This window comes from Entelurus aequoreus, linkage group LG07, assembly GCF_033978785.1.
Source record: "Entelurus aequoreus isolate RoL-2023_Sb linkage group LG07, RoL_Eaeq_v1.1, whole genome shotgun sequence".
Classification (NCBI taxonomy): domain Eukaryota; kingdom Metazoa; phylum Chordata; class Actinopteri; order Syngnathiformes; family Syngnathidae; genus Entelurus; species Entelurus aequoreus.
Genome location: NC_084737.1, coordinates 10828194 through 10840891, shown reverse-complemented (window position 1 = coordinate 10840891; position 12698 = coordinate 10828194). Strand labels below are relative to the sequence as shown.

General features: G+C 39.1%; 1 protein-coding gene across 1 annotated transcript; it reads right to left on the bottom strand.

The window, feature by feature from the left end:
* Positions 1–281: 281 nt before the first annotated feature.
* pfdn4 (prefoldin subunit 4) lies at positions 282–11488 on the bottom strand. The gene is made up of 4 exons (XM_062051911.1): positions 11390–11488; positions 7471–7578; positions 3488–3628; positions 282–538 (listed from the first exon to the last, which is right to left on the bottom strand). Exons 1-4 carry the CDS (start codon positions 11414–11416, stop codon positions 407–409), a joined length of 408 nt encoding a protein of 135 aa, XP_061907895.1. The 5' UTR covers positions 11417–11488; the 3' UTR covers positions 282–406.
* Between the last annotated feature and the right edge of the window lie 1210 nt (positions 11489–12698).

Here is a 12698-nt window from a genome sequence, read left to right as displayed (position 1 = left end):
AAATCAGAAGTAAGACCGCTAAGCAGCAAGTGTTTTTGTGTCTCTCAAGATGAGGACGTGAGAGGCAACGAGGCCATGCGGGGAAATAAGTTGAGTCACTTCCATGCGTCTTCCTCCTTTAACAAGCCGACACAGCATGATGACATATCTGCCGGGGTTTAATAGTACTTCTTCACCAGCCGGGGGGGCGCCTCGTTAAAAAACTGACATTATTGTTTCTCCGCGTTGTCCGCTTGGTGTCTTTGCGACAAAACGCACATGAAAGACGAGAGGAAATGAAGTACGTTTGAAAAGACGTCGGTTTATTTGTTTTGCTTGTGGTTCTTTGTGGTCAAGTGTACTTCCCGTTTGTCAAGTGTTCCGTTAAAGTCCTTGTTGTGGTCTCTGAAGAAAGCCCAGGCCCGCCTCAGCTTTCGTCCGCCTCCAAGTTGATGTTGTTACCGAACTTGGCGTAAAGCTGCACCTTCAGGTCGGCCAGCAGCTGCTGGATGGCAGACACCCGATTCTCCAGACCTTTGACCTCCTGCTCCAAGGCCTCCTGCTCACACAGCACCAACGCACTTGGGATTACTACTTGGGTTTGTGTGCTCGCTACAGACTACTTCCTGATTCATGGAGGATGTAGAAGACGATGATGGGCACTGCCATGAAAGATTCTGGGTGGTGGATGATTCCTAAATCTTGTATTATCCAGATTCTCACCAAAGTCTGATGACTTCTAACACGATCATTCCCCCCAAAATTCTAGTTGTACACTTCTTTATCATAGCGGTGAGATGCTAAACAAACTGAAATAGTCTTAGGAAACATATGCACAGGTTTTGTATTTTTAACATAACTTAGACTATTAACTACTAAGGAAATGAAGCTCTAAAATGCACTTTATTTCCTGTAAGCTTTCTTTCAAAATTAAGGCTGTCAAAGTTAACGCGAAAAAAATTAAGATCAAATTACTAACATGGACTATTAACTACTACGGAAATCAAGCTCTAAAATGCACTTTATTTCCTGTAAGCTTTCTTTCAAAATTAAGGCTGTCAAAGTTAACGCGAAAAAATTAACATCAAATTACTAAGTCAAAATATTGACTTACTAAGTCATAATAATGACATACTTAGTATCTTAAGTAACTAAGACTGTTTTGTGTTTTGTTTGTACTTTACAAAAAAATATCGATATATATCGTATATCGCCATTCTGCAAATGGAGCGGAAAACACAACCAAAAATTGTAGGCTTCTTTATTTCCCTAATATTTTTATTTATTATAAGATATTGTTATGTGGTTATTTTTTTAATAAACAATGTGTTCAATGTAATTACAGTCTGTAGTCTATTCCCCCCCCCCCCCCCCCCCCCCCCCCCAGGCTGTGCTGGCAGCGATGAGGTGGAGACGTGATGGCAACAGGCCGAGTTACACTGTTTCTTCCACCCACTCATCCCCCTTCCCTGTCCTGCCGCCTATCCCGGGCGACGACCCCTCCCACCACATTAATTAACACATTTTCTGGGGGAAACACTGGTTATTATTATTATTATCTATTTTTTGTTATTATTTTAATTTATTTTCATTTGGGATTTTCTCTAGTTCATGTAAGCTTGTCCAGGGTGTACCCCGCCTTCCGCCCGAATGCAGCTGAGATAGGCTCCAGCACCCCCCGCGACCCCGAAAGGGACAAGCGGTAGAAAATCGATGGATGGATGTAAGCTTCTCTCAATGGATGTGTGAATGTGTGTGGGGTTAATGCTAATTTCCTTTCACCGCACTATTTTTTTAATGCGCGATTGAGGTGCGTGCAACATGCGCAGTGTTTGTTAAAGAGTCTGTGTCAATTTTGTGCTGAACTGTTTGAAAAAAAGTGTGACATTTAATAAACAAACATTTGCATAAAGCAAACTAATTGTTCAGTCCCTAAAAACTATTTCTATTGGCGAGTGATAATGAGTTAGCTACTGTGTATGTATATGTATATATATATATATATATATATATATATATATATATATATATATATATATATATATGTTAGGGCTGCAACTAACGATTGATTTGATGATCGATTAATCTGTCGATTATTATTCCGATTAATCGATTAATAATCAGATAAAATAGACAAACTACATTTCTATCCTTTCCAGTATTTTATTGAAAAAATAAAACAGCATACTGGCACCATACTTATTTTGATTATTGTTTCTCAGTTGTTTGTACATGTTGCAGTTTATTAAAAAAAACAACTAAATAAAAATATTTTAAAAAATTAAATAAAATAAAAAATTGCCTCTGTGCATGCACATAGCATAGATCCAACGAATCGATGACTAAATTAATCGCCAACTATTTTTATAACCGATTTTAATCGATTAGTTGTTGCAGCCCTAATATATATATATATATATATATATATATATATATATATATATATATATATATATATATATATATATATATATATATATATATACACACACAGCACAGGCCAAAAGTTTGGACACACCTTCTCATTGTGTGTTTTCTTTATTTTCATAACTATTTACATTGTAGATTGTCACATCAAAACTATGAACATGTGGAGTTATGTATTTAACAAAAAAAGGTGAAATAACTGAAAGCCTGTTTTATATTCTAGTTTCTTCAAAATAGCCACCCTTTGCTCTGATTACTGCTTTGCCCACTCTTGGCATTCTCTCGATGAGCTAATTCCGTCAAGACTGTTGGAAAACCATTTCAGGTGACTACCTCTTGAAGCTCATTGAGAGAATGGCAAGAGTTCATAGTTTTGATGCCTTCAGTGACAATCTACAATGTAAATGGTCATGAAAATACATGGTCATTGGTTTATATTGTATATATGTTATAGACATAATATAATATATCTGTATATAAATTACTCTGTACACATATTATGTATATATTCGTATATATGTTAGATTTTTTTATAGCTATATTAGTCTATTTATACCTGCATTGTCCTTTCCATCATTGTAACTGAGCTACTGTGTTGAACAATTTCCCTTGTGGATCATTAAAGTTTGTCTAAGTCTAAGTCTAAATAAAGAAAATGCATTGAATGAGAAGGTGTGACCAAACTTTTGGCGTGTACTGTATATATACATATATACTAATACACACACACAGTATATTACTGAATACACTTGCTAAACGCCCTAATTTGAGCAACTAATGACAATTTTCCAACATTATAAATATATATCGGTATAAGATACCTTTCTTTTATTTCATATAATTTTTTAAATCACAACCTTTCTTTTCCTGATTGGCTGGGAGAAGTCACATGATTTTATTTGCTCTGTTTATGAAGAGAAAAACACAACTTCATTGATTTGAGCTCTTAGTGCCCTGTGTGTGGCGGTAGAAAATACAATACTGGTGAACACTTCTCACCAGAATCGCATTTCACACTAAATGTGTGATTTTTATTTGTAGTTTAAATCCCACATTTGTCGCCGCAGAGCAGTCAGCCTACCTTGGCTCCCTCCAGCATCTCTTGCGTCTCTTCCTGCGTGTGGCTGATGAAGACGTCGCCGATCTGATACGGGATCAATAGCGTGTCGTCGTCAAACATCATCAGGTCGTCGCTGGCGTCCTGCAAGTTCTGCAGTGACTTCTATCAGGATACAACAACATAGGAATGGTTTGTTTAGAAAATGCTTAATAAAGTTATGGATTTTTTTTAATGCATTCTAATTTGTAAGTAAACGGAAATAAAAGTCTGCTTACAGCAGAGCCAATGGTAGCTCCTCTATTTTGCCCACAAAACCCAATAAATAACCATTCAAAAAGTACCAACATTACGCCATTTACATTTCGTGACTTGAATATTAACCAAGTATTAGTGATACTGTTATTATAAGAGCTAACGCAGACAAACTATTTAAAGCGGCGCCGTGATCACTTCCTTGTGCCCCTATGTTTACATTGAGTGGTTTGCGGCTTTGTCATTTCCTTGCTCTCTGTAAGTTTATTCTAGATCATAAATATTGCATCTCACCTGGACATGAGACGTCCGAGTAGGTATTCTGACAAGTTGGTACACTTTGACAGCCATTTAGGACCCGAAACTGGCGAGGATGACACGAAAAGACGCTTGCCTCACCCCGTTTCTTCGCAAGGATTTTGATTCATTCTTCATCTAAATGGGAAAATATGAACATCCCAGAAGTCGGCATCCTAATGACAGCAGACCTTCTACACAGTAAGTGATGTTTTATTATGTTTGTTGGCTCTCATAAAGTGCGCAGTGAGTAGTAATCAGTTATGAAAAAAAAAAAAAAAGCAAACGTTGTGATGCGTTTTTAAAATTAATATTATAATATATAATAAATAAGCGTATGCTTAAAACGATCAAAATATGTAAATATTATTAATGTGCCCGTTACTGAATTATATACACATACTATATGTTTTTTAAGGGCTTTTTTGGCGGAATTTGTACGGCTCACATAGGCTTCATTGTAAGCAAACTTTTGACCGCAATTATTTAATATTTAGACTGCAAAAAAAAATATACATCCATCGTCATGTCTCTCAAAATGATAGAGAACGATAGGCAAATACCAAAAAAAAGTGCAGTTCCCCTTTAACATTGAATTAGTCTTGATTTTAGTGGTATTCAATAATTATATCAAACCTACTTACTATTTAGCAGGATAAACCTCGTCAAATGATATGAAAGAATGTGTTAATCACAAAGATTATTATTAAGACTTAAGTCAGGCTGGTTAAAAAATAAATACTAACCAAATATACTGCAAAAGGGACTCCCACAAAAATTACTTTTTTTTTTACATGCACAATGCTAAATTAATTCCAATTAAATAATAATATATGTTTCTTAAATAAACTGTCAATTAAATTTACTCCATCTAGAGAGAAAAAAACTCATGTAGACATTTTTGCAAATCTATTCATAAAAAAAAATAAAAAATCATCCATCCATCTTCTTCCGCTTATCCGAGGTTGGGTCGCGAGGGCAGCAGCCTAAGCAGGGAAACCCAGACTTCCCTCTCCCCAGCCACTTCGTCCAGCTCTTCCCGGGGGATCCCGAGGCGTTCCCAGGCCAGCCGGGAGACATAGTCTTCCCAACGTGTCCTGGGTCTTCCCCGTGGCCTCCTACCGGTCGGACGTGCCCTAAACACCTCCCTAGGGAGGCGTTCGGGTGGCATCCTGACCAGATGCCCGAACCACCTCAACTGGCTCCTCTCGATGTGGAGGAGCAGCGGCTTTACTTTGAGCTCCCCCCGGATGGCAGAGCTTCTCACCCTATCTCTAAGGGAGAGCCCCGCCACCCGGCGGAGGAAACTCATTTCGGCCGCTTGTACCCGTGATCTTGTCCTTTCGGTCATAACCCAAAGCTCATGACCATAGGTGAGGATGGGAACGTAGATCGACCGGTAAATTGAGAGCTTTGCCTTCCGGCTCAGCTCCTTCTTCACCACAACGGATCGATACAGCGTCCGCATTACTGAAGACGCCGCACCGATCCGCCTGTCGATCTCACGATCCACTCTTCCCTCACTCGTGAACAAGACTCCAAGGTACTTGGAAAAAAATCAATAATCACATGTAAACATGCATTTAGACCCTTTGCTCAATACATACCAAGTCTTTTTCAATACGATGCCACAAGCTTCGCCCATTCCTCTTTGCAGCAACTCTCAAGCTCCGTCAGGTTGGATAGAAAGCGTTGGTTTTCCTTCCAGATGTCTCTGTATATTGCTGCATTTATCTTTCCCTCTAGCCTGACTAGTCTCCCAGATCCTGACGCTGAAAACCATCCCCACATCATGATGCTGTCACTACCATGCTTCACTCTAGGGATGGTATTGGCCTGATGAGCAGTGCCTGGTTTCCTCCAAACAGGATGCCTGACATTCATGCCAAAGAGTTCAATCTTTGTCTCATCAGACCATTTCATTTTGTTTCTCATGATCTTTTAGGTGCATTTCGGCAACATTTTACTAAAAAAATGCCTTCTGTCGGGCCACTAAACCACACAGGCCCGATCGGTGGTTTGCTGCAGAGATGGTTGTCTTTCTGAAAGGTTCTCCTCTCTCCACAGACAGGTTGTAGCTCTGACAGGTTGACCATCGGGTTCTTGGTCACGTCCCTGACTAGAATAAAATGAATGCAGCAATGTACAGACATCCTGGATCCCATCCAACCCGATGGAGCTTGAGAGGTTCTGCAAAAAGGAATGGGCAAAAATACCAAAAAGATAGGTGTGCCAAGCTTGTGGCATCGTATTAATAAGACTTAAAGCTGTAATTGTTGCCAAAGGTGCATCAACAAAGTATTGAGCAAAGGGCTACTTGCGTACATGTGATTGAGTTTGTTTATTTTTAATAAATTAGCAAAAAGTTTTTTTCTGTCAAGATGGGGTGCATTAATCAGAAATAAAAAATAATAATTTAATTTTAGCAAATGGCTGCAATAAAACAAAGAGTGAAATTTTAAAGGGGTCTAACTACTCTGCATAATACAGAATTAGCCAAGTATTGTTAACACACAAGGAATTTGACTTGGTAGATTGTGCTCTCTTTGTTCAAAGTGAGAAAAGGCTGTGATAAACGATAAATAAAAATAAAAGGTGTTAAGAATAAAGATAGTTCAATAGATAATAGGAGAAAATAGAACAATAATTGTTAATATATGAAAATGCAAATATGTAACGATATAAAGGATAAATGAGAAGAATGACGAGCTCAAGCAATAACTTGAGCTGTTGAGGCAAAAATGTATACCGTATTTTTCGGAGTATAAGTCGCTCCGGAGTATAAGCCGCACCGGCAGAAAATGTATAATAAAGAAGGAAAAAAACATATATAAGTCACACTGGAGTATAAGTCGCATTTTTGGGGGAAATTTATTTGATAAAAGCCAACACCAAGAATAGACATTTGAAAGGCAATTTAAAATAAATAAAGAATAGTGAACAGGCTGAATAAGTGTACGTTATATGAGGCATAAATAACCAACTGAGAACGTGCCTGGTATGTTAACGTAACATATTATGGTAAGAGTCATTCAAATAACTATAACATATAGAACATGCTATACGTTTACCAAACAATCTGTCACTCCTAATCGCTAAATCCCATGAAATCTTATACGTCTAGTCTCTTGCGTGAATGAGATAAATAATATTATTTGATATTTTACGCTAATGTGTTAATAATTTCACACATAAGTCGCTCCTGAGTATAAGTCGCACCCCCGGCCAAACTATGAAAAAAACTGCGACTTATAGTCCGAAAAATATGGTAGTGTTGCTGTATCTTTCCTGAGTGTAGTAAAAGTAGATGTTGCTTATACTGTATATACAATAAACAATTGTCTCGATCTTAGTTGTTATTATAGTTAAGTACCGTATTCCATCTGAATACTATAGGAAGAGTTGTGGAAGCAGTGGCAATGTGTGATCTGTACGATGAAGACGACGACCTTTACCTTCTTCGATTCGATTTCATTTTTCAACTCCGTCATGCGATTGGTGTTCCTGGCAAACTTGTTTATCTTCTGCTGGTCCTCAAAAGTGACGTTCACGTCTTCGACCCCCTGCAAGAGAGAATCGAATAGAACCTTATTGTCGCCGTTTGGCATCTCTCCACAAATTCAGCAGCATCAAATATAGAAACACAAAGTACAACACACATGCGGGTGGAGGAACAATAGTGAGACATAGAAACTGGCAAAACGTGTTATCTTTTTCGCAATTTGAACGGTTTCAACAGCCGGCCCACCACTTCAAGTCTATAAGCCAAACGTGACGTCAAGTGAATACAACCTATAGTCTAGTGTTTACAGGCATGTGGGAACCCCTTTGAGGAAAAAAAAGATAAACTTTTCTATCTGCACAAAGTGCTGCCACGCAAACCCTGGAAGACATTTTTGAAAATCAAGACTACATTTACTGTAATTGGGTGCATTTCTACACTATATTTTACCTTTAGATCAGGGGTGTCGAACTTGTTTTCATTGAGGGCCACGTCACAGTCATGGCTGCCCTCAGAGGGCCGCCATGTAACAGTGAATGTAAGAATATAAAAGAATATAAAAGTATAATCGCCTCATTATATTATTGCACAATTGCCTATGCATTTGGTTATTTGATTTGTGTACGTACAAAGTGATGGATAAGTTGCTTTGAAATCGTAAGTCAAGGTGAGAAGCAGATATTTAAATCGTAAGTCAAGGTAAGAAGCACATATTTAAGTATTTATTGTTATTTTTATAAACTATAATACGGTACATAATTAGGGGTGCTAAAAAAAATTTTTTTTATCACATCCAAATCCCCATTTTTATTTATCTCGATAGTAAATTGATTAATAATTTTCAAAAAACTATTTTTTTTCTTTGACAAATTCATTTAAAAAAATGTTTAGGCCATCTCTATGCGTACTTGGTGCACGTATGTGTCATACGTCAGCAACCAAAATTAGGTTTTATAACTGTTTTGTTAAGGTGTTATTATTATGCCACATGATACATTGCAAAAATCAGTTTGAATCGAGAATCGTGTTGAATCGCAAATCGATTATAAATCAAATCCTCACCCCAAGAATCGGAATCGAATGACGAGGTTCCCAAAGATTCACACCAATAAAATGCATAGTCAATTGTTAAAACTGCCATAAAATCCTGGCTCAGCTCAACATCTACCTGATCTGAACCAATTGATCCCCAGCAACTCTTCAAAGCATCAAACAGGTTTATATGTGGTTATAGTGTGTATATATTTATATGTGGTTATAGTGTATATATATATTTATATGTTATGTTATTTTCATTTATTATGCGCCCCGCAACCAACTGTTACATCAGCCCGGGGCGCAGCCCGAGTGGAGAAACAAAAAAAAACAGAAACAGAGACTGAGACACACAAAGGAATCTAAACTAAACATTTAAGACTCACAATGAAAACATAAATTAAAAGTCATCTGCGGTAAAAAGGTGAGTTTTAAGCCGTGCTCTAAAAGAGTATGTGGTTATAGTGTATATATATTTTGGAGTGTGCATAGTCATGTACATAGTGTCATGTATATAGTGTATATAACCCCCCCCGGCCCCCCATTTTTTCTTATATATTGTTTTTCAAATCACCTGACATGTATACTGTGTATATACATAATTTATCAATTTTTTAACGTATTTTTTTATATACGTGTTACAGTTTATATATATTTTATTATTGAGGGTATCAAATGCGATGAATACTTAATGGACCACAATGGAAACAAGCCTTTTGGCTTTTAGTGCCATCCATTTGCCTTTTTAAAGCATTACATGGATTCAATTATTCAAGATGTCAATAAAATTCTCAATCAGTCAGTCAATCAATGATGTATGATCATTACATCAGTAGTTAATTTGGTCTCAAAATATCATTGACAATACGATTGTTTATCGACAGGTCAATACATCCAACCACCTTCTGCCGTTTTTTTCCGGGGTAACATGCTTAAATATATCTTGACTGCAAAAGTCAATAGACTGGGTTGGTCAGATGGTTAATGTATGAATTATAGTTATTTATTTTTTGTTATTATTTTAATTTCTTTTCATTTTGGATTTTCTCTAGTTCATGTAAGCTTCTCTCAATGGACGTGTGAATGTGTGTGAGTGGGGATTGTTTTGTTTGGTTTTATTTGCTTTGTCTTTCCTCTGTTTGTTATATGTTTTGGCTGGTGTTATTTTTGGAAAATAATTAATAAAAATATAAAACAATAAACATGCGTAAATAGCTCTATTGGGTTGTGTTCTGGTATTTGGAACGATTATAAAAGATGTGGACTTGGAGAAGGCATTCGATTGTGTACCCCGGGAAGTCCTGTGGGGAGTGCTCAGAGAGTACGGGGTAACGGACTGTCTGATTGTGGCGGTCCGCTCCCTGTATAATCAGTGTCAGAGCTTGGTCCGCATTGCCGGCAGTAAGTCGGACACGTTTCCAGTGAGGGTTGGACTCCGCCAAGGCTGCCCTTTGTCACAGATTCTGTTCAGAACTTTTATGGACAGAATTTCTAGGCGCAGTCAGGGCGTTGAGGGGATCCAGTTTGGTGGCTGCAGGATTAGGTCTCTGCTTTTTGCAGATGATGTGGCTCTGATGGCTTCATCTGGCCAGGATCTTCAGCTCTCACTGAATCGGTTCGCAGCCGAGTGTGAAGCGACTGGGATGGGAATCAGCACCTCCAAGTCCGAGGCCATGGTTCTCGCCCGGAAAAGGGTGGAGTGCCATCTCCGGGTTGGGGAGGAGACCCTGCCCCAAGTGGAGGAGTTCAAGTACCTCAGAGTCTTGTTCACGAATGGGGGAAGAGTGGATGGTGAGATCGACAGGCGGATCGGTGCGGCGTCTTCAGTAATGCGGACACTGTATCGATTCGTTGTGGTGAAGAAGGAGCTGAGCCGGAAGGCAAAGCTCTCAATTTACCGGTCGATCTACGTTCCCATCCTCACCTATGGCCATGAGCTTTGGGTTATGACCAAAAGGACAAGATCATGGGTACAAGCGGCAGAAATGAGTTTCCTCCGCCGGGTGGCAGGGCTCTCCCTTAGAGATACGGTGAGAAGGTCTGCTATCTGGGAGGAGCTCAAAGTAAAGCCGCTGCTCCTCCACATGGAGAGGAGCCAGATGAGGTGGTTCGGGCATCTGGTCAGGATGCCACCCGAACGCCTCCTTAGGGAGGTGTTTCAGGCACGTCCGACCGGTAGGAGGCCACGGGGAAGACCCAGGACACGTTGGGAAGACTATGTCTCCCGGCTGGCCTGGGAACGCCACGGGATCCCCCGGGAGGAGCTGGACGAAGTGGCTGGGGAGAGGGAAGTCTGGGCTTCTCTGCTTAGGCTGCTGCCCCCGCGACCTGACCTCGGATAAGCGGAGGAAGATGGATGGATATAAAAGACGTTGTACTGCGAAATAAATAAATTGATACGCACAAATGACATTATTTTAAAACGCACCAGGTAGATTTACAGTCAACAAAATCCTCAAAATGAAAGTAAAAATGCGCTCAGAATAATCATCTTTAAAAGAGAGAATTAACGACTTGTATGCAAGCGATACGGCGTGGCAAACACTGCCTTACTGTCCACTGGTGCATCTTTACGAACGAAAAGAAAATAGTTTAATAAGCCACAGAGCAATTAAAAGGAATAATAAACTTATATCATGAACACAACTAGCAAACAGTTAGCACATGTTAGCTAGCTACCGTGACTGGCATCAGGGTGTGTCCGCGTTTTGAGACAAACATAAAACACACTCATGTTCTGAATGATAAAAAAAAATATACAAAAATCGCATCATGACCGTGACAATGGACTCGCTTTACACAGAACAATGAAGAATTATTTGTTTAAATTTACTCACGACAGGTCCCTTCATTGTGGCAGCCATCTTTTCTCCCTCGACGACAAGACAGGAAGTGACGTCACAGTCGCGCTAACAGTGCCCCTCGCGGCCTGGAGGACCAGCACAATTCTTTTTTTTAATTTTTTTTACTAATAGTAAACAGTTTAAAAAGAAAGCGTTCTACATTTTATGAAATTCACATTACATATATTAACATTCAAGCTGCTTTATTTAGGGGGTTGAACGTAACATGTGTGAAGATGTCAGAGGTGTTAGCGAATGAGCGCTCTGTCAATATTTCCCCAGCAAACAGTACTGCACCCAAGCGCAAATATTTACAAAATACGTCTGAAAAGAATTGATCCACATTACATTGTGTGCATGTGTAACAGAGGTAATTTATGATCTCAAAAATTACCTCTGTTACACATGTTGTCAATACACAGCCTGGATACAGCATGAAGACACATTGTGGACTAGCTTCCAATATTATTAACTAATACAAAACCCAAAACCAGTGAAGTTGGCACGTTGTGTAAAATGGTAAATAAAAACAGAATACAATGATTTGCAAATCCTTTTCAACTTATATTCAATTGAATAGACTGCAAAGGCAAGATATTTAATGTTCGAACCGACAAACACATTTTTTTTGCAAATAATCATGAACTTAGAATTTAATGGCAGCAACACATTTCAAAAATGTTGCCACAGGGGCTTTTTTACCAGTGTGTTACATGGCCTTTCCTTTTAACAACACTCAGTAAACTGAGGAGACACATTTTTGAAGTGGAATTCCTTCCCGTTCTTGCTTGATGTACAGCTTAAGTTGTTCAACAGTCCAGGGTCTCCGTTGTGGTATTTTAGGCCTCATAATGCGCCACACATTTTTAATGGGAGACAGGTCTGGACTACAGGCAGGCCAGTCTAGTACCCGCACTCTTTTACTATGAAGCCACGCTGTTGTAACACGTGGCTTGGCATTGTCTTACTAAAATAAGCAGGGGCGTCCATGGTAACGTTGCTTGGATGGCAACATATGTTGCTCCAAAACCTGCATTTACCTTTCAGCATTAATGGCGCCTTCACAGATGTGTAAGTTACCCATGTCTTGGGCACTAATACACCCCCATACCATCACACATGCTGGCTTTTACACTTTGCGCCTATAACAATCCAGATTTTTCTTTTCCTCTTTGGTCCGGAAGACACGACGTCCACACTTTCCAAAAACAATTTGAAATGTGGACTCGTCAGACCACAGAACACTTTTATACTTTGCATCAGTCCATCTTAGATGAGCTCGGGCCCAGCGAAGCCGGCGGCG